The 21811-nt window shown below is 44.2% G+C and overlaps 1 protein-coding gene across 3 annotated transcripts in view; it reads right to left on the bottom strand.

The window, feature by feature from the left end:
- The window catches only part of EVC2 (EvC ciliary complex subunit 2), a 145843-nt gene that overhangs the window by 81820 nt on the left and 42212 nt on the right, over window positions 1-21811 (bottom strand). For 2 of the 3 annotated variants that reach the window (XM_032632678.1, XM_032632679.1), the window contains exons 8-9: window positions 21205-21339; window positions 18134-18273 (exon numbers count right to left, since the gene is read on the bottom strand). In XM_032632678.1, coding sequence (XP_032488569.1) covers window positions 18134-18273; window positions 21205-21339 — 275 coding nt within the window. The remainder of the gene's footprint in view (window positions 1-18133; window positions 18274-21204; window positions 21340-21811) is intronic. The other variant, XM_032632680.1, reaches the window with a different exon arrangement.

The raw sequence follows: 21811 nt of genomic DNA, 5'->3' as shown, positions 1-21811 counted from the left end.
ATAAAAGTGATGGGTGATTTTTCTGGCTGGACTGGACAACATGCCTGATGTATGTCTTATCTCCCAATTGGCTCAGAACTCAAGGCGGTGGGAGATGGGAGCTGTTTACTGACCCCTCAGACATGCCCAACTGTTGAGATGATTCCTGTTATGTCTAAGAAACTCCTAAGAGGTTGCACGAACCTTGTGATTTGGAAGGGGTGTTGTGAGGAAGGGGAGATGCTGAGTCAGAGAGCACACCCATCACAGCCTGCAGTTGTTAAATGGACCATTTGTAACTCCTTGGCACACAGCGGAGGGGCCGCAGTGGGGGTGAGGGTGCTAGTCGACGACCATCCCAGCCTGCACCGCGTCTCACTGCACTGCATTTAGTCGTCTGGGTTGATTCTCCCCGTAGACGGCTGCATGTCGGGTCCTCACTTGGTCTGGCTTCCTCTCCAGCACCTCACCCAGCTCTGCGCCAAGCACTCAGCGGGAGGTCGGTCAACACTTGCCGAAAGAAGGTGTCTGTGGGACACGGAAGTTCTCCGACAAACACCTGGCTGCAAAGACGAGTGAGGGTCACCATGGAAACCAGACTGGCACTGCTGCTGCTCTGCTCAGCAGCGGTCTCATTATGTCCCCATGAAAATCCCCCTCTGGCTGGTCGGGCACTGGTGGGACCCAGGGGCAAGGCACAGGTGTGAGGACAGGGCTGCTTTCTGCCTCAGTCGGCCTGTGTAGCAAGATGCTTGGCCATTTGATGCTCTAGGTGAACTTGATCCTTCCAGAAAGCCAGGAACGGCCCAGGCCTGGGTTATTTTCTTAAGAGCCCATTCATTTCCTGACAATGTCTCAATGACCCTTCAACATCCAGTGCGAATTTCACCCACTCATTCATTCACAAGACGATGGCTGATGCTCACCTATTACCACCAGACTGGTTCCCTCCGAGGGCTCAGGGTCTAATGTGGAAACAGACACACAATCTGGGCATCACAAAACCATGTGGTGAGGGCCCGACGGGGCCCAGGGGTGGGAGCACGGGTGACTCTTGTTTGTGTCCCCACCATGTGGCATGGTATCTAACACATCCTAGATGCTTAATCAATACATGAAGAAAAAAAAAATGAAGGAAGAAAAAGGAAAGAAGGAAGGGAGGGGGGAAGGAGAGGAAGGGAGTGGGGAGGGGAGGAGAGGGAAGGGAAAGAGGTATCCTCAAAGTCATTTAAAATTTGGGAAGAAAAGAGGAGGGAGTTATTTACTGGCCTCCTAAAACCCACCACGACCCCACTAGTCTCCAGTGGGACATCCGGCCCAGGCGACGAGGTGCGATTCTTCAAGGCCATAAGTACTTCCTGAACCCCTGCCACCTGCAAGCTGCCACTTCTATCCCAATCCCACTGAGGGAAGTGGGGAAGCTGTACCATGAGGGGTAAGGCTGCCCCCACCTGGATCAGGACCCCTTTCCCTCCTGGGGAGTCTCCTTTTACTTATTTTGAGAAGACTCTCCATCAAATGCTTTGTAGACAATGAGGAAGCACTAGAGGGTACCCAGCCTTGGTGTCCGAAGACTCACATTTGAGCCCTGGACCAACTACTTCCTAATAGAGAGAAGACCGTTTCCCACAGCGCTTGTCTGAAGAGAACCCTCAGGAACATTCCAGAAACAATGCTATAACCCACCTCCTTGAAACCCCCAACCCACAGACCCCCTCCTCTCACTTCTTCATGAGACCCCTCAAGTCTCCACTCCCTTCCTCATTCTTTTGAGATTTCCTGATCATTTGCTGGAATAATGGCCACCCAAAGATATCAGGTCCTAATCCCCGGAATCTGTAAATGTGGCCTTATTTGAAAAAAGGATCTTTGCAGATGTAAGTGAATAATCACGACTGGGGAGACCATCCTGGATTATCTGGTGAGCCCTCAATCCAATCACGAGTGTCTTCCTAGGAAGAGGCAGAGGAATTGGATACATACAGAAGAGGAGGAGGCCACGTGGGGGAGAGATTGGAGTGATACGGCCACAAGTGAAGGACTGCTGGCTGCCCCCTGACGCTGGAAGAGGCAGGAATGATTCTCCCCAGGAGTATCTGCAGGGACTGCAACCCTTCAACACCTTGACTTCAGCCCGGGGAAACCGACCTTGGACTTCCGGCCTCCAGAACTGTGGGACAATAAGTTTCTGCTGCTTGAAGCCATCGTTTATAGTGCTTTGTTAGAGCAGCCACAGGAGAATACCACACTCCCCTCGTCCCTCTCCTGCTCACCTGGAAAAGCCCTTTCTGTGCAGAGCAGGGGACCAGCCACTGTCCTAGCACTCTCTGAGGCAGGCACAGTTATCCCCATTTTATAGAAAAGGCAACCAGAGTCACCCAACGGCAAGTGGCAGAACTCGGACCCCAACCAGGAGGCCCGGCTTCTCAGCCTGAGTTCCTAAACCCTGGGCTCTACAACCAACCTTCAGCTGTCTCTGCATCCACCCAGAGTGCTTTAAGCATTTCCCTCTCATGGGCCCATGTTCTCCTTAAGCTTTGGCTCCATTTTGCTTCTCCCCTTCATAGCAGAGCACCTTGAAGGAGCTTCCCATACTTCTTGTCCGCATTCTACTCACTCTGTTCTGGTTTTCTGCCCCTGCCTCTCCCCCAGAGCTGCTCTGATCATCAATGGTATCCCGGTAGCTGAAAGCAAGACACTGGACTGAACTCCAGGCAATGTCAGACATGGTCAGCCACCCCTTTTTTCTAGGACCCCTTTTCTCTTGACTTTCCAGACCTCCTTGTTCTCCTGGGTTCCTCTTACTTTTCTCACTTCTAAATGCTGGCATTCCTTAGGGGATCGTCCTGGTTCCCTTCCTTCCCTGTCCTCTCCCATAAGTTCCCCCATCAACCCCCATCTCTACCTAATACCTCCATCCAGACTTTCAGCCAATAACAGACCTACACAGCTGACTGCCCACCTGACACCTCCATCTGGGTGTCTCAAAGGCATCTTTCAGTCACCATGTCCAAAACTGACTTCCAATCTTTTCCTCAAAATGCAATCCTGCCCTCTCCTTCCTCATCTTAGGAGATAGCACCGCATTCTCCCAGTTGGTCAGGCTGAAATTTCGTCATCATCCTTGATGGCTCTTTCTCCCTCAAACCCCATTCTCAACCCATCATCAGGTCCTGCTGAGTCTCCCTCATCATTCCTCAATTCCATGAGTATATATGGAACCTGTAGGACGGACATCGGACAGACCTATATCCTAGGGGTTCTAGTTTGAGTAGCCTTGCGCCTTCTAATCTTTGCCATCAAATTAACCAACGGTGATTGTCAATAACATCCTATGGTTGGTACATAAAAAACTACTCAACACCGGCAGACCTCATTTTAGTGGGCTCTGCTTCACTGAGCTTCACAGCTACAGTATTTTTTTACAAATTGAAGGTCTGTGGCAACCCTGTGCTGAGCAAGTCTATCGGTGCTATTTTTCTAACATCATTTGCTCACTTCCTGTCTCTGTGTTGCATTTTGGCATTCTCACAATATGTCCGATTTTTTCATCATTATTATGTTTGTTAAGGCGACCTGTGATCAGTGATCTCTGATGATGCCACGAATGGCGCCCATACAAGATGGCAAACTTAACCAATACCGTGTGTGTTCTGATTGCTCCACAGACTGGCCATTCCCTCATCTCTCCCTCCCTCTCTTCGGGCCTCCATATTCCTTGAGACACAACAATACTGAAATGAGGCCAATTAATAACCTGTAACAGGGAAGAGCCAATTTTGACTCCACAGTTGGATCCTTTTCTTTGACTTTAGCCTTTGCTTTTTGTTGCTTTTGTTATTATAAGCATACATAATGGCCTGCTTCAGGGAACCCTACCCACCTGTGGATGGCTGCAGGAAAGAAGAAATTAACACATCCCCTCCCCCCTCCCCTAGGCTGGCCATTCCAGGAGATGTTTTGCAAGACTGATGGCCCTTTTTACTTTACTTCCTCTCCACCTCTCCCTCTCTATTCTGCCCTTTTACTTTACCTCCCTCTCTGATTCTATAAAAGACACTGGCATCCAGACCCCTACGAAACGGTTTTTTGGGGGACCCTAGTCCACCATCATCTCGGTCGGCCGGTTTTCTGAATAAAGTCATGCTCCTTGCCTCAACACCTCGTCTCCAATTTACTGACCTGTTGTACAGCGAGCAGAGCGAGCTTGGACTCCGTAAGAGCCCCACAATGGCCTCTAAGGGTTCAAGTGAAAGGAAGTTACACATCTCTCACTTTAAATCAAAAGCATTTTTTGGCAATAAAGTATTTTTAAATTAAGGTATGTACATTGTTTTCTTAGACATAATGCTATTGTACATTTAATAGACTACAGTATAATGTAAACATAACTTTTACACGCACTGGGAAACCAAAAAATTCATGGAACTCCCTTTACTGCGGTGACCTGGAACAGAACCTGCAGTATCTCCCAGGTATGCCTAGACACATGTTTAAAAGCCTCAGCTTCACAAATACTCTGAACACCCACTTGGTACTGATGCCAAAAGCTCAGCCTCTCAGCACAGGTGTCGAATCAAGTCTTGGAAACAGAGTTTTGGGTGAAGTAGAAAAGAATAGCTTTATTGTTTTGCCAGGCAAAGGGGAACACTGCAGGTCCCTGACCTTGAAAACTATGTGTCCCAACCCAGGAGGATTTGATGGGGAGTTTTATAGCAACGGTTCAAGGGTGGGGTTGCTGATAAGATTAGGATGTATGCTTGGCCTGCACCTCTAATCTGGTCTCAGGTAATCTTCTCGAGGAGCTTCTCTGGTTCCTTTAATGTAGCCTCAGGTGGTCCTTCTCCTATGAGGAACGTGGACATCTTAAAGAGCTTAAAGGCACTGTTATGTGTATCCCTTGAGTTGGAACCAGGACCCTGCCCCAAGGCTGCACTACTGTTTCTTGGCTGCCCCTCCTCTGTCTTCGCATCCCTTCCCTTTGTGGATTAGCAACTGTTCGAATCTGCCCTTTGGAACTCAGGGAAGGTCATGGAGGTTAGAGTCAAGAAATGGGACATAAAGACTTCTGTGCCAGGAGCCCCACAGGGTCCTGCTCGATTTCAGTACAAAACATGATTCTGAGGCAGTTTAGAAGGTGATGTCAGTAGCATCGAAAGATAACAATAAGCTTCCTTTTAATAACAAAGGAAATAAACGCAGACCTGGACTTACTATCTACTCTTATTTTTCTTTGCCTCTCTAGAAAAACCTAAGCTCAGTCTTTAAAAAGCTGTTCTGTCAATAGAACGGTGGATTTGAAAGCACTCAGGCCTGGACAAAATCTATCAGCACTTGTGTGACCTCAGGCAAAACCAATAAACCTTCCTGAACATCAGCTTCCTTTGTTAGAGTTGCTATGAGGATGAAGTAAGGGCATGGGTGTGAGATGCTTGGTGGTGGTCAGAGCCAGAGCAAGGCTGGAGCTAAAACCCTGTGGGCACACTATGCTTCCAGAAGCTTCCAGGACCAGCAAGTCGTGGTCATTTCCTCCTTTCTCTTGTCCCAGCATGACTGGGGCTGAGCCACCTCCATTATAACCATAGCTGGGGAGCCTGATAAATATCAAAGGAAATATTCCTTCCTCAAATGCTCTGTGTAAGAGGCAGCCTATGAATAAACAATGTAAAAGATAAACAACCAAGCAAACCAAGGAAATGCTCTTTGTCAAAAGTAAATCAGCAATATAGGGCAAAGTTATGGCTCTGATGGGTCTCGGAAATGAGGTGGCAATCAAATCACAGGCCTATTTAGAATCCCAGCTAAACCTCAGGTACGAATTACAAATGGGATAAATGATTTGCTGGAGAAAAACTCTATTTTTAGTGGGGAGACTATCACAGATTCCCATGCATATTAATCCCCTGACATTCTGAGTGACATTTTTCTTTCTGGGAGTTTCTAAGCCTGACATAAATCAAGATGGAAAGATTAAAAGTAATTGGCAATGTTACGATTTTTAAAATAATCACCAGGTCCCAAAATGAGCGTTCAATCACAGTGCTTTAAACAGACCTGGCACGCAGTAAATATTGAGTGTCAGGATGGGGAGGGAGGGCAGAGAGATGGGAGAGGAAGCGAGGAGAAAATTTAGTTCTCTAGGTGAGGATTTTCAGGTCATGCTTGATAATCAATGTTAAACACTCCTCAGACAAAATAAGATCAGTTCCCAAGGAGAAATAAATATAAAAGTCCAGAGCTACTAAGTAATTTACAAGAATAAAATCTTGGTGAACCCCAATATCCCTATTGCATTCACACACCAGGATCAGCAAATTGCAGCAGCTGAGAATAATCTCATAAAATATAGGGATAAAGGAAGACTTTATCCCTATATTTAGTGTTAGCTTTTCATAGGCTAACACTTCTTGAATCTAAAACAAAACCGGGATGATCAATATTTTCCTATTTTATAGTACTAATGACACCCAGCAAGACCCTATGGTGCTCTTGGGCAAAAAGCCTTTCTGTGTCCCTCATTTCTTGATCACAGGAAACAGGCTTCATTCAGCCTCTATGACCTTCCCTGAGTACCAAAGGGCAGGTTCAAACAGATGCTAATTAGGGAAGGGAGAGGACACTAGACAAGGGAGGAACAGTCAAGAAATAGTGCAGCCTTGGGGCAGGGTGCTGGTTCCCCCTCAAGGGATACACAAAACAATTTTGCAGATACTGAGACCCCCACCAGGTGGGAGAAGTTAACTGTGTGCTGCCCACAAGCCCGTAGACCCCAGGCCGGTTGGAACCAGAAGGTTGGTGATGCTGACTCCCACTTACCTCACCACCAACCAATCAGAAGAACGTCCACGCGCTGATCACGCCCTGTTTGAACCATTACTATAAAACTTCTCCCTACCCGCTCCAGGTTGGCACACACAGTTTTGAGGGCAATATCCCACCGTGGCCCCCTTTGCCTGGCAAAGAAATAAAGCTCTTCTTTTCTACTTCACCCAAAACTCTGTCTCCAAGATTTAATTCGGTGTCAGGGTACAAAAGCTGGATTTGGCTTCATTAATTACTCAGGTCAGAAGGTGACAGAGTCTGATCTACTTGCAAAATGAAACATCTAAGTGCTGATCACACAAACCAAATCATTTCACTCTGCTCATTTTCAAGTTTTGGAAGAAAACAGACTTTTAGTTACAAAATACATTGATAATCACCTGCTCGTACCACTTAATATAATTAGAGATATTTACGAATCACTGCCATAACCACCCCCCTTCTCCCCACTGCCTGTCCTCCCTCCGCTCTCTCAGACAGTGTGGAGGATTTCAATTTGTCGCCCTTGGCATTCTGATGAGGGAATTCAGCTAAAATGAAGGCTCACAATTGAATGGCTGCACAACCATGGCACCCAGCAATGGATTAACAGGCCCAATTCCCAGCTGGGTGCCAGGTCAGCCCAGCACTCACGAAGCTGATGGCCTGGCCCTGCACTCAGCTGGGAAGGAGCTGCCTTTCAAGCAGGAGGAAAGCCCCTCTCTGCTTAGAATACCCTCAGCCCACAAAGTGCTGTGAGTCAGACGCAACAGAGCTCTCCTCTCGGGCCGATAAGCGGTCCCTCTAAAGATGAGGAGGCCACACTCTCTGTTTCTGATTCTATCTTGGGTCCATGTCTATTCACCATCAGGTTCCATGGAGAGAGGATCACACAGATGCTCAGTTTTGCCTCTGAGCTTATAACAGAGCAGGACCCTATGGGGCCTTCCTGGGACAGACCCCTCCCCCATATCCTCTGCTGGAGCTCCTCTCCGAAGGACCTAGATAACAGTATCGGATGCACATTTCTTGAGCTGTTTTACAGATGCTGAAACCCCTACCACATGGAAGAAATAAACTACTTGAGCATGTAGCCCCCCCGGACCTACTGGTGCCTGAGGACTGAAAACGTTAACTCTTGTGACTCCGCCCTGTTACCTCACCATCAACCAATCAGAGAACTGTGCAGGAGCTGATCACATACCCTGGACACTCCTCTCTCACCTGGCCTTTAAAAATGCCTTGCTGGTGGAGAAAGGACAGCCTCTTCAATAAGTGGTGCTGGGAAAACTGGACAGATACATGTAAAAGTATGAGATTAGATCACTCCCTAACACCATACACAAAAATAAGCCCAAAATGGATTAAAGACCTAAATGTAAGGCCAGAAACTATCAAACTCTTAGAGGAAAACATAGGCAGAACACCCTATGACATAAATCACAGCAAGATCCTTTCTGACCCACCTCCTAGAGTAATGGAAATAAAAACAAAAATAAACAAATGGGACCTAATGAAACTTCAAAGCTTTTGCACAGCAAAGGAAACCATAAAGAAGACCAAAAGACAACCCTCAGAATGGGCGAAAACATTTGCAAATGAAGCAACTGACAAAGGGTTAATCTCCAAAATTTACAAGCAGTTCATGCAGCTCAATAACAAAAAAACAAACAACCCAATCCAAAAATGGGCAGAAGACCTAAACAGACATTTCTCCAAAGAAGATATACAGAATGCCAACAAACACATGTGAGAATGCTCAACATCATTAATCATTAGAGAAATGCAAATCAAAACTACAATGAGATATCATCTCACACCAGTCAGAATGGCTATCATCAAAAAATCTAGAAACAATAAATGCTGGAGAGGGTGTGGAGAAAAGGGAACACTCTTGCACTGCTGGTGGGAATGTGAATTGGTTCAGCCACTATGGAGAACAGTATGGAGGTTCCTTAAAAAACTACAAATAGAACTACCATATGACCCACCAATCCCACTACTGGGCATATACCCTGAGAAAACCAAAATCCAAAAAGAGTCATGTACCAAAATGTTCACTGCAGCTCTATTTACAATAGCCTGGAGATGGAAACAACCTAAGTGCCCATCATCGGATGAATGGATAAAGAAGACGTGGCACATATATACAATGGAATATTACTCAGCCATAAAAAGAAACGAAACTGAGCTATTTGTAATGAGGTGGATAGACCTAGAGTCTGTCATACAGAGTGAAGTAAGTCAGAAAGAAAAAGACAAATACCATATACTAACAGATATATATGGAACTTAAGAAGAAAAAAAAAAATGTCATGAAGAACCCAGGGGTAAGACAGGAATAAAGACACAGACCTACTGGAGAACAGACTTGAGGATATGGGGAGGGGGAAGGGTGAGCTGTGACAGGGCGAGAGAGAGTCATGGACATATATACACTAACAAACGTAAGGTAGATAGCTAGTGGGAAGCAGCCGCATAGCACAGGGAGATCAGCTCCGTGCTTTGTGACCGCCTGGGGGGGTGGGATAGGGAGGGTGGGAGGGAGGGAGACGCAAGAGGGAAGAGATATGGGAACATATGTATGTGTATAACTGATTCACTTTGTTATAAAGCAGAAACGAACACACCATTGTAAAGCAATTATACCCCAATAAAGATGTTAAAAAAAATATATATATATATTAAAAAAATGCCTTGCTGATTGATTGACTCAGTGCTCTGTGGTGACCCAAGGGGGAAGGAAATCTAAATAAGAGTGGATATATGTATATGTATAACTGACTCACATTGCTGTACAGCAGGAACTAACACACCATTGTGAAGCAACTACACTCCAATAAAAATTTTTTTAAAATGCTTTGCTGAAAACTATTATATATAGAATGGATGAACAACAAGGTCCTACTGTAGAGCACAGGGAACTATATTCAGTATCTAGCGATAAACCATCAGGGAAAAGAATATGGAAAAGAATGTATATATGTATAACTGAATCACTCTGATGTACAGTACAAATTAACACAACACTGTAAACCAACTATACTTCAATAAAATAAAATTTAAAAAATTCTTTGATGAAACCTACCCGGGAGTTTGGGGTTTTAAGCTCTAGCTGCCCTGAACTCCTTGCTTGGCGCCCTGCAATCAAGCTGTACTTTCCTTCACCACAAGTAGGTGTCACTAGATTGGCTTTACTGCAAACAGGGGAGTGGACCCCAGTTTGGTTCGGTAACAAGCTCTTCCATTTTCGGTTCTCTCTGCGATGTTCTTGAGAAAGACTCAAGAAAGTGCTGATCATCTTGAACATTTCTCTTCAGCATCTGCTAATCTCCCTTTAACTGAGATCCAGGCTTAGAGGTAACATCGCAGTGAAAACTCTACCATCATGTATCTTTCATATCAGTACACTTCACAGTATCCCAGGGCAGTAGGTTATGGTTTCTCCAGATGAGAGATGAGGAAACTGAGGCTCAGTGAATATATGTAAAGTATCATGTGCTCAATATTAAATTCTAAGAAAGCTCAAGACCTGTTCTGTCACTTACTAGATGTGTGACTATCGATAAACCTCTTTACTTAGCCATGCATCAGATTCTTCAACTATCAACTACTAAAAATAAGATGCCCTAAAGAGCATCAGTATGAGGACCAAATTAACTAAGGCCTGGGAGAGAGACTGTACATTTTTTTTTTTTTTGCGGTACACGGGCCTCTCACTGTTGTGGCCTCTCCCGTTGCGGAGCCCAGGCTCCGGACGTGCAGGCTCAGCGGCCATGGCTCACGGGCCCAGCCGCTCCGCAGCACGTGGAATTCTCCTGGACCGGGGCATGAACCCGTGTCCCCTGCATCGGCAGGCAGACTCTCAACCACTGCGCCACCAGGGAAGGCCAAGACTGTACATTTTTATACACTACCCAAATGTGAGTTATTTTACAAGAATATAAGGCATTATAACTCATCAGTATGGTAGTGACTCAAAATTCATAGAAATTACTCCCCAGTGGAAAATAGGCAGATGAAGCTATGCCTCTTGACTCTAGACTCAGAAAAAGTTTGCTATACATGGAATCCAGTTTGACGAGTTCTCACGTGGTCCCAGTATTAATAATCAGCAGTCAACAAGAAAGCAAAGAAAGAAAAAATAAAAAGTTGATAAAACCAAATGAGAATCCAATCTCTTCAGATGGTATATTTGGCATACATAGATCTTCCAAAGACCTCTGCCCCAGATTCAGCATCTAACTACTGTCCTGAAAGTGAACCCCTCTCCTTCCTCCAATCTCCTGGACACTTCTGCAGCCTCTGGACCTACTGAGAAGCTGGAACTGTTGGGTGGTCCCCACCCCCCTCAAACACAAATACATAAATAAACTAACAAACAAAACCCAGAACCCTGGGGAGTCATCCAAAAATTTTCCCTCCCCTTCAATGTCCAAACTGCATCCGCCCTGTGCATACACACACAGTAAGGTAACAATGAGTTACCCAGTTCTGTAGGCTCTTCTCACTTGACCCTCTCCTCCTCAAGTCTACCGTTCCCACCCGACATCACCTCAACATCTCCCGCAAAGTCTCCCTCACTCTCCCCTCTAAGCCATTTGCCATCTGCATTTAGAGTAGTCTTTTAAAACAAAATCTACCCATGTTAATAAACCATTGCCTGGGTCTCCAGTGCCTACTATGGAGCCCTGACATCAGAGATCTATGTGACCCAGCTCCTCTTCTCCATCCTAAGCTGTCACTTAAGTAAGTAAACCAAGGCCACATGGGGATGCAGCCCAGATTTAAACCTGACCCAACTCCAGGGACCATGGTCTTAACCAACGCACTCAATGGTCCTATTGCTCTATGCTATTTTGAGTCTTGTCTGTTTCCACGTCAGTCTCCCTCCTAGGCTGCCACTGATAACAGGGACTGTATCTGGTTCATTGCCGAGAGTATGGTTTACACAAAGAAGGGTTCTGTTCCAATTAACAGTGGTCTAGGTAATTTTGACAAACTATCCCACTGAAAACAGTTAGAAAAGTTGGACAAAAACAAAATCTATTTGAAAGCATCTGAGAGCTAACAAGGCAGTGAATAAATATGATGCTAAGATCTAGGAGAATAAGGAAGCTCAGAGATGGCAGTCCCATATTTGGGGTCACTGTGTTCCTAAGAGCACCTTGTGGTTCTAGAAGAGGCAGCCCAGGGGCTGAAAAGCTGAGCAGAATTTCTGATGATGAAAACTGGAGTCCAAAGACTGCTGAGGAGATGTCACCATGATAAAATCCCTTGGCCTTTTGGTTAGTATTCATACCTTAGTAGTAAAGGACACCTGAAACAGATCAGCCCTTGGAGGAAATGAAGCCCAGCTTCGAATGAACTCAATTTCTGATGAGATTGAGGTAATCCATAATAAAACCCTTAGTTGCCTGGAGGAAGATAACATCATCCTAGTCCTCAAACTGTCTTCTCCATTTTCATTTATAATGTCTGGCACACAGTCAAAACTACCTAGGCATACAAGGAGACAGGAAAATAGGATCACAAACTAAGAGGAACAAGAGGTAATAGACACAGGACAGGGGTAAAGATAATGAAGTTTTCAGACAGAGACTTAATAATTATGCTTAATATGTTTCAGGAAATAAAAGATAAGATTGAGAATTTTAGCAACAACTGAAAAAAGGGAACATATAAAGAAGTCACCTGCCAATATCTGTGAAGTGAAAGAAGGAAAGGCCAAATTGATGAAACTTACTGAGTGACCGTCAGCCAGTAGACTGTGTCCATTGCCTGGTCAGGAGACGTCGTGGTCAGTGCAGCACCCTGATTAAGGGCATGTACCCTGGAGCCACAGCAAGTGGGTTTGAAACCTGCCCCTCTCATTTACTAGTGTGTGCCCTAGGGCAAGCTTTTTAACCTTCAGTCCTCACCTGTAAGACGGTAAAAACATCAATGCCTGCTTCCTAGGGCTGTTGAGAGGATTATACATATTTGCAAAGTTCTTAGAACGATGTCTGGCTCTACGTTCTATTACTCATACATAGAACATTATAAGTATTTGTTAAATAAATAAAAATAAATGGGGGGACTGGAGGACATCAGCATCATGGTGGAGTGAGACGCTCTCTTTGTCTCCCCTTCAATCAGTAACCAGTAAAGCACCCACAATGCAACAAAGGTGCCTCTAACCGACAGGATGCCAGAGAATTCCACACATTTGTACATCTAAAGGTGGGCAGAATGGAACACACAGAGGAGGCAGAACTGGGGGAACAGCAGGACTGGTGCCTGCAGTCCTGGCCCCCCAAACCATGGCAGATGAACCCACAGCCCCAGAGATCTCAGTAGCAGTAGGGGGAAGCAGCACACAAGACTGACATCCTGGCCTTAGCAATGCCCATGGCCATAGGTAAGTGGGCAGCAGTGGCAGTGGGGTCTGGGACCCCGTCCCTTCAGCCACTGAGGCACCCATGACTCTGACCCCTCAACCCCCTAACCCCCAGCAGCAGAGCTCATGAACTGTGCAACACTGGACAAGGCAGAGGTGCCTGTGTGAATCCAGCTCCCCTCCACTACCCCTTGTGGTGACAGAGCCTGCAACTCAAGGATTCCCAGACGCGGCAGAAAAGCCTTTCATCCTGGTGCCCCAGGTGGCAATGCCAGTGACAGTGGCAACAGCAAGGCACCAACGAACCCGGAGACACAAGAAATGATAAGGAAGACATGGAGCCACACCTCTGACAGAGGCAGTGGAGGATGAAAAGTGCCAACTCTCAGATCTAACTAGAGGCAGCTCAGAATCAAGCACAAAGGTGTTTGCTACTTCAAATGCACTGGCAGAGGAACAACTCATCAAGCACCATGAAGAACCACAGTAACACTGCACCACAAAAAGAAAATGACAATCTCCAGAAACCAAACTTAGAGTCATGGAATACTGGGATCTAACATATAAAGAATTCAAAATAGCTGTCATGAAGAAACTCAGTGAGCTATAAGAAAACTCAGAAAAGCAGCTCAATGGGCTGAGAAATAAAATTAATGAATAGAAGGAATGCTTTACCAAAGAAATTGAAACTCAAAACAAGAATCAAACAGAAATTCTAGAGCTGAAGAACTCATAAACAAGGTAAATAATGCATTAGAAAGTTTTGGAAATAGAGCAGCCCATATGGAGGAGAGAATTAGTGAGCTCAAAAATAGAAATCTAGAAAGATACAAGTAGAAGAGGAAAGAGAAATAAGATGTTAAAAGACAGGGAAATTTTATGAGAGCTATTCAACTCATTTAGGAAGGGTAACATTAAGGTAATGAGTATTCCAGGGAAGAGAGGGAGAAAAGAACAGAGAGTTTATTTAAAGAAATGATAACTGAGAATTCACAAAGCTGGGAAAGGAACTGGATAAACAAGTCTATGAAGCTAAGAGAACACCTAATTACTTCAAGGCAAAAAGACGCTCTCCAAGACACACTATACTAAAATTGTCAAAAGTCAATGACAAGCAAAGAATTTTAAAGGCAGCCAGAGAAAAAGGTTCCTACAAAGGAATCACCATTAGGCTATCACCAGATTTCTCCACAGAAGCTTTATAGGCCAGGAGGGAGCAGAATGACATTCTCAAAATACTGAAAGATAAAAACTGCCACCCAATAATATTCTATCCAGCAAAGTTATCATTCAGATACGAAGGAGAAATAAAGGTTTTCCCAGACAACAACAGCTGAGGGAGTTCATCACCACTAGACCTGTCTTACAAGAAATGTTGAAAGGAGCCCTTTGATCAGAAACAAAAAGGCAAAGTACCCCAAAGTTTGAGTAAGGTGATAAACAGAATCAGAAAATTGTTACTCCTTCCCAGAATAGGTTTTAAAATATTTTATCATAGCATAAAGGTTAAAGGAGGGGGAAAAAGCAGAAAAAATAATGATAACTACTTCAGTTTGGTAACTCACAACATAAAAATGGATAATTTGAGAAAACAAAAACATAAAAGGGGAAGAGGAAAAAGATGGAACCCATAGAGTTGAACGAAGATAAGATGCCATCAGCATAAAAAGGACTATTTTATCTATGAAAAGTATTACACAAAAGATAAATCTAGGGCAGAGACATGAAACATAAAAAGAGGAAACTGAGAAAAACATCAGAGAAAGCCACCAAATCAAAATGGCAGACAGAAACATAGGGGGAAAGAAAACGGTGGAGAGACAGAGCAACCAGAAACAAAAGATAAAATGGCAGTACTAAGTCCTCATCTATCAATAATAACCTTAAATGTAAATGGACTGAATTCACTCATCAAAAGACATGGAGTGGTTGGATGGATTAAAAGACAAGACCCAACTACATGCTACCTCCAGGAGACCCATCTCAGCTCTAAAGACAAACACATGTTCAAAGTGAAGGAATGGAAGATGATACTTCAAGTAAATGACAGCCAAAAAAGGGGGTGTAGCCATACTCATATCAGACAAAATAGACTTCAAGCCCAAAAGGTAACAAGAGACAAAAATGAACAGTATATAATTATAAAGGGGAAAATTCACTAAGAAGACATAACAGTTATTAATGTATATGCACCTAACATAGGAGCACCAAAATATATAAAACAATTATTAACAGACCTAAAGGGAGAAATTATTTCACACAGTATTGGAAGTCCTAGCCAGAATAATTAGGGAAGAAAAAAACTAAAGTTATCCAAATTGGAAAGAAAGAAGTAAAGCTGTCACTATTTGCAGATGACCTAATTTTATACATAGAAAACCCTAAAGACTCCACCAAAAAAAATAAAAGAAATAATAAGCAAACACATAAAATTGCAGGGTACAAAATCAACATACAAAAATCTGTTGCATTTCTATATGCTAACAATGAGCTACCAGAAAGAGAAATTAAGAAAAAAAGTCCCATTTACAATCACAGCAAAAAATATAAAATAACTTTAACCAAATAATAAATTTAACCAAAGAAGTGAAAATATGTACACTGAAACTTATAAAACACTGTTGAAAGAAATTGAAGGAGGCACAAATAAATGGAAAGATATTCCATGCTAGTGGATTGGAAGAATGACATTGTTAAAGCATCCATATTACCTAAAGTAATCTACAGATTCAATGCAATCTCTATCAAAATCTCAAGGACATTTTTCACAGAAATAGAACAAAAATTCTAAAATTTATGTGGAACCACAAAAGACCCTGAATAGCCAAAGCAATCCTGAGAAAAAAGAACAAAGCTGGAGGTATCACACGCCCTGATTTCAAACTATATTACAAAGCCATAGTAATCAAAATGGTGTGGTACTGGCACAAAAACAGATATATAGATCAATGGAACAGAATTGAGAGCCCTGAAATAAACCCATGCATATATGGACAATTAATTTACAACAAAGGAGCAAAGAACATACAATGGATAAAGGACAGTCTCTTCAATAAATGGTGTTGGGAAAGCTGGACAACCACATGCAAAAAAAAAAAAATGAAACTAGATCACTATCTCATATCATACACCAAAGTCAATTCAAAATGGATTGAAGACTTAAATGTAAAACCTGAAACCATAAAACTCCTAGAAGAAAACATAGGTGGTATGCTCTTGGTCATGGGTCTTAACAATATCTTTCCAGATATGTCTCCTCAGGCAAAGGAATCTAAAGCAAAAATAAACAAATGGAACTACATCAAACTAAAAAGATTCTGCACAGCAAAGGAAACGAAACTATCAGCAAAACCGAAAAACAGCCTACCGGATGGAAGATATTTGTAAACAATATATCTGATAAGTAGTAATACCCAAAATATATAAAGAACAGATACAACTCAACAACAAAACAACCCAATTGAAAAATGGGTGGAGCTGAATAGACATTTTTTCAAAGAAGACATACAGATGGCCAACAGGCACATGAAAACAATAGCACGAATTATTAGGGAAATGCAAATTAAAACCACAATGTGACATCACCTCACACATGTTGGAATGACTATTATCAAAAAGGCAAGAAATAACAAGTGTTGGTGGGAATGTAAATTGGTGCAGCCATTATGGAAAACAGTGTCGAGATTCCTCAAAAAAAATAAGAACAGAACCACTATATAATCCAGCTATCCCACTTCTGGGTATTTATCCAAAGAATATGAAAACATTAATTTGAAAAAAATACATTCACTCCTATGCTCACTGCATCACTACAATTGCCAAAATATGGAAGCAACCTAAGTGCCCATTAACAGATGAATGGATAAAGATGTGATATGTGTATGGAATATTACTCAGCCATAAAAAGATGAAATCTTGCCATTTGCAACAACATAGATGGACCTTGAGGGTATTATGTAAGTGAAATAAGTCAGGTGGAGAAAGAAAATATCATATGATTTCAGTCATATGTGGAATATAGAAAATAAACAAACAAAAACACGAACAAAATCAAACATGTATACACAGAGATAAGAATAGTGGTTACCACAGAGGAATGGTGGGGGAGGGCAAAATGGGTAAAGGGGACCAACTGTGTGGTGATGGATGGAGACTAAATTTTTGGTGGTGAACATACTGCAGGGTATACAGAAGTAGAAATATTTAATGTTGTACACGTGAAATATATAATGTTATAAACCAACATTACCTCAATAAGTAATAAAATAAAATAAAGATACTCAGGTCCTGTCCTTAAAAGTAAATTATAGATAGATAAATAGACAAAAATTTAAAATAAAATAAAAAATAAAAAGAACTGAATTCAGTTTAGCCAACAATCACATCACCTGGTCTGGCCTCTCTCCCAAGGTGTTACTTCCTCTCCTTCAATACACTACTCAATACTCCAATCCACACGTCAATCATACTGAGCTCCTTACACTTCACCAAATGTACATATCTTGGTCACTTCCTATCTTGGCATCTGTCCTGTCTTTCCTCTGCCTGAAAAGCCTCTCCTCCCTTCATCTACCTGAAAAACTTCTGCCCGTGCTTCAAGAATTAGTTAAAATATCTCTCTTCCTCAGGGAAGCATCTCCATGACCTGCTCAGAGGTAATTACTTTTTCTCCTGGGCTCAGCTAGCCCCAATCTTAGCACGGTACTCATCAAACTTTTATGGTCACTTCTGTTTCTGTGTTTATCTTCCCACTAGGTCAGACTGCCTCACAGCTCAACCTATGTCTTATGTCTTTTCTCAAATACCAAGCATAGTGTTCAGGGCACGGCAGTTGTTCGATTATGACTACTGAATGACAAATTAATGATAAATAGGATGAATTAATGAATGAAATACACTCTGTTTGCTCTCATGCTGCTATAGGTAAAACATTCATCACATCCATGGAAGTATAATGTGACTTAGAATTCTTACTCTTCTAAGGCTTGAAGCATGCTCCCGGGGTCCTCTGAAGACAGAATGTCTATCATTTGGTCATTTAGCGCGAGATCTTCATTCATACCATCAGCTGAGGTGAACTGGGAGCGCTCCAACTTGCTCTCGTGATGCTGAACCTTCAGGAGAATTTCAGACACCACAATTGAGTAGGCCTTCTTGTGAACGTCACAAGCTGGAAAAGTCATGAGGGTAGGTGGGGATCTGCAGTCAGAGAACCTAGCTGGCCCCACCCACTTGTGAGCTGGTAAGACTCAGGCAAGACATTGCACTTCCTTGAGCCTCATTTTCTCATCAAAGAAGTGGGATGATAATTCTGGTAGCCCTGCACAGGCTTGTTGTGTGGATAAAGCAGAGCAATGGATGGAAAGACCTTTATAACTATAAAGATGTAATAAAAATATTTCACCATCATCATCACCACCAACATCATCACCATCACCATCATCACCATTATCACCAACATCACCACCATCCCCATCACCATCACCACCATCATCACCATCCCCATCATCATCATCATCACCATTATCACCAACATCATCACATCACCATCACCAACATCACCATCCCCACCATCACCATTATCACCAACATCATCACCATCCCCATCATCATCACCATCACCATTATCACCAACGTCATCACCATCACCATCACCATCATCACCATCCCCATCATCATCACCATTATCACCGACATCACCACCATCACCATCATCATCACCATTATCACCAACATCATCACATCACCATCCCCATCACCATCATCGTCATGCAGAGGAAAATTACAGTTGGCAGATGGACTTCAACATCATGGATCTGGCTGGTTTCTAATCAGACTGTAGAGTTGTCACATGGAAGTGACATCAGAGATAATTAAGCTCACCCTCCGATTGGGCAGATGATATATCTGTTTTGCTCACTATCATCATTATTTCTGCAGAAATGCATGATAATTATAACTAACATTTAAGAATTCCTGTCCCTGCGCCTTGTATGTGTCATACCGTGAAACCGTCACAAAGTCAGTGTTGATGCCCCCACTTTACGTATATGGAACTGCAGCTCAGAGAGATGAAATGACATTATCTGAGTTCACACAGCTCATAAAGAGCCTGCTTGGTTTTTGGCCCAAAGTCTATCTAACTCTAAAGGCTGCCTTCTGTTTACAGCATGTTGTCTCCTTGGTCACTACCACGATGGAAAAAAAATTTTTAATGTGAAGAGAGTTCGTTCTGTGATGCCGGGAAAAAAAAAAATTCTATAAGAGGCTTCAGACCTTAAGTCAAATTCACACTGTGCTTTCCTCCCGCGGTTGTAACAATCAGCCTTTAATCTCCAAGAAATGAATCCTGCTCCTTCATCGAAGTAGCAGGGTGAGTTCTGTTCTGTGATTGATAACAGCTTTGGGAGAGTAAGTAGAATGTCTTATTAGATGGGCCATTTTTCTTTTCCTCACTTCTGCCTGCCAAGGAGACTGTGGGCTGACCGCACTTTGAAATAACAACTCTCTTCTCCAGGAAGCAGAAACAAAATGAACAATGGCACAGGACTGCCAGCCTCCAGAGAGGGCGGCAGGGTGGTCCTCGGAAGCCAGGTCCAGCCTCACTTGGCCACGTGAACAGGCTGTTGAGCTTCACGGGCCTCAGTTTCCTCACTGTACGGTGAGGGAGAAAGATGATCGATGTTCCTTTCAAGTTGCTGGACCTCTGGGTGACAGAGTCACAGCAGCTGCAGCCTCCATGGCCCCGAAGGAACAAACAACCTACCAGGGTGCTCAGTCCCAGCAGTTCCTTCTCACCCTAGGACTGTGCCCTGCTTTCCTTCCTCTGTCTGCCCATCCTCTGGCTGGGGGCTCATTCATTCCTTCACACGTTTACTGAGTGCCTTCTAAGCGCCAGGCTCTGTACCAGGCAATGGGGATTACAGCAGCCAGCATCCATGCTTCATCCATGTCCCCTCGCCCTTGCCGTTTCAGTGCCTTTTAGCCCAAGATCCACCGGCCAACACCTATGCTGCTTCCTCCCCTGAAGACTCCTGCTGGCTTTCAGAGCCTATGCCAGGGAAATAACGTTACCCTTTGTCCTGGCCCCCTCACCCCCTTGTCGTCAACCAATGACCAATGGGATTTGATGGCTAAATACCCTGGCTCCTTCTCCCCTCAGACTTTATCCTGGGTAGGATAAAGCCCCAGGTGCCCACAGTGGAAGCTTGACTGACTGCCTTCCCTTCCTGCCTCACTTCCCCACCTCCTACCATTACTTCCTGGGATCACTTCCCATATAAACTGTTTGCATTTGGGTCCTAGTCTCAGGATGTGCTTCTGTGGGAACCCAGGCCAAGACAGGAAAACAGAGATTGAGGAGTTCACAGGTAGGGATAAATGCTGGGTGGGGTCCAAAAGCTAGTGCAGGAACCCAGAGACAGAGTCCCCAGCTTAGCCAGGAAGTGGCCAGGGATGACTTCCAAGGAGAGGCAAGGCCCGAGATGAGTCTTAAAGGACGCGTCAGAGTTCTGCTCATTGAAGAGCGGAGAGAGGATTATAAAAGCATCCAGGTGAGTGTGGAGAGCTCAGCAGTCATTGGGTAGAGCCGGAAGTTGAGGTGTGAAGCTGGACCACAGGGGACTTTCTTTATAAGCCATGCTAAGGCATCCGGGCTTCACCCTGAGGTCAAACAAAGTAAGTCTTCAAAGACTTTTCAGAGGGAAGTGTAGACCAGGACCTGAGTCAGGGTGTGGCATGAATGCACAGCTGGCCATACAGGTGGGCGCTCAGTTATTCATTCAGACTGCAGGGGTTCCCAGCCCTGGTCGTTTGTTAGAATCATCCAGGGAGCTTTTGAAAACTACTAATGATTGGGCATGGCTCCCGGGACAAAGCAGTCAGAGTCTGTGCAGGAGGGCCTGGGTATGGGCATGCCTCACGGTTCCCTGGGGGTCCCGACATCGATACAGAGTTGAGACTGACCGAACTGAAGGATGAACTTCAACCTCACATCTACCACCAAGCAACTACCCTCCAGGGAGAGGACGCACATGGACTCCCACCTGATGTCTGGTAAGCACGCTTCCCTTCAAACACTGATATCGAACCAGGAAGAAAAGCACAGCCCAGGTCAGCACCAGGGAGAGGATGAAGGCCACGAAGAACCCTGCTGTGTGGAGGCCGTGGTTTGGTAGAACCTATGGGGATAAGAGAGAGAGATTTGTTTGTGGCCACACTTTACATTTTTCAAGTCAAGTTACGACTGCGTTAAAGCCGAACAAGCACAGAGTTAGTGAAACCGACCTGGGTTTAGACCGAGCTCTGCCACCTATTAGCTGGTTGCCTTGAGACCATTGCTGGACCTCTCCGGGCCCAAGTTAAACGGGGCAAGCACTTCAAGGAGCTGAGCATGGAGGCTTGCACACAGTAGGACCAACCACCCCAAGCCTGGCACATCACAGGTGCTCAGGAATGTTAAATTCTCAAATCAAATATGTAACAAACCTAAGGCAGCACTAAGGATCTGTGAAATGTTTCGAGTGGGGCAGAATTTTGCAGAGGGCAGAGGAAGAATCCAGGGTGCCCTCAACTTCCCTCAGAGCTGTCCGCTCCCCCCGCCCTGGGAACACGTCCCATTAGGGGTGCAGCCCACTCTGGACTTCAGGATCA

Source organism: Phocoena sinus, chromosome 5, assembly GCF_008692025.1.
Source record: "Phocoena sinus isolate mPhoSin1 chromosome 5, mPhoSin1.pri, whole genome shotgun sequence".
NCBI classification, from domain to species: domain Eukaryota; kingdom Metazoa; phylum Chordata; class Mammalia; order Artiodactyla; family Phocoenidae; genus Phocoena; species Phocoena sinus.
The sequence above is the reverse complement of the archived record's forward strand: the minus strand, read 5'-3'. Positions and strand labels throughout refer to the sequence as shown.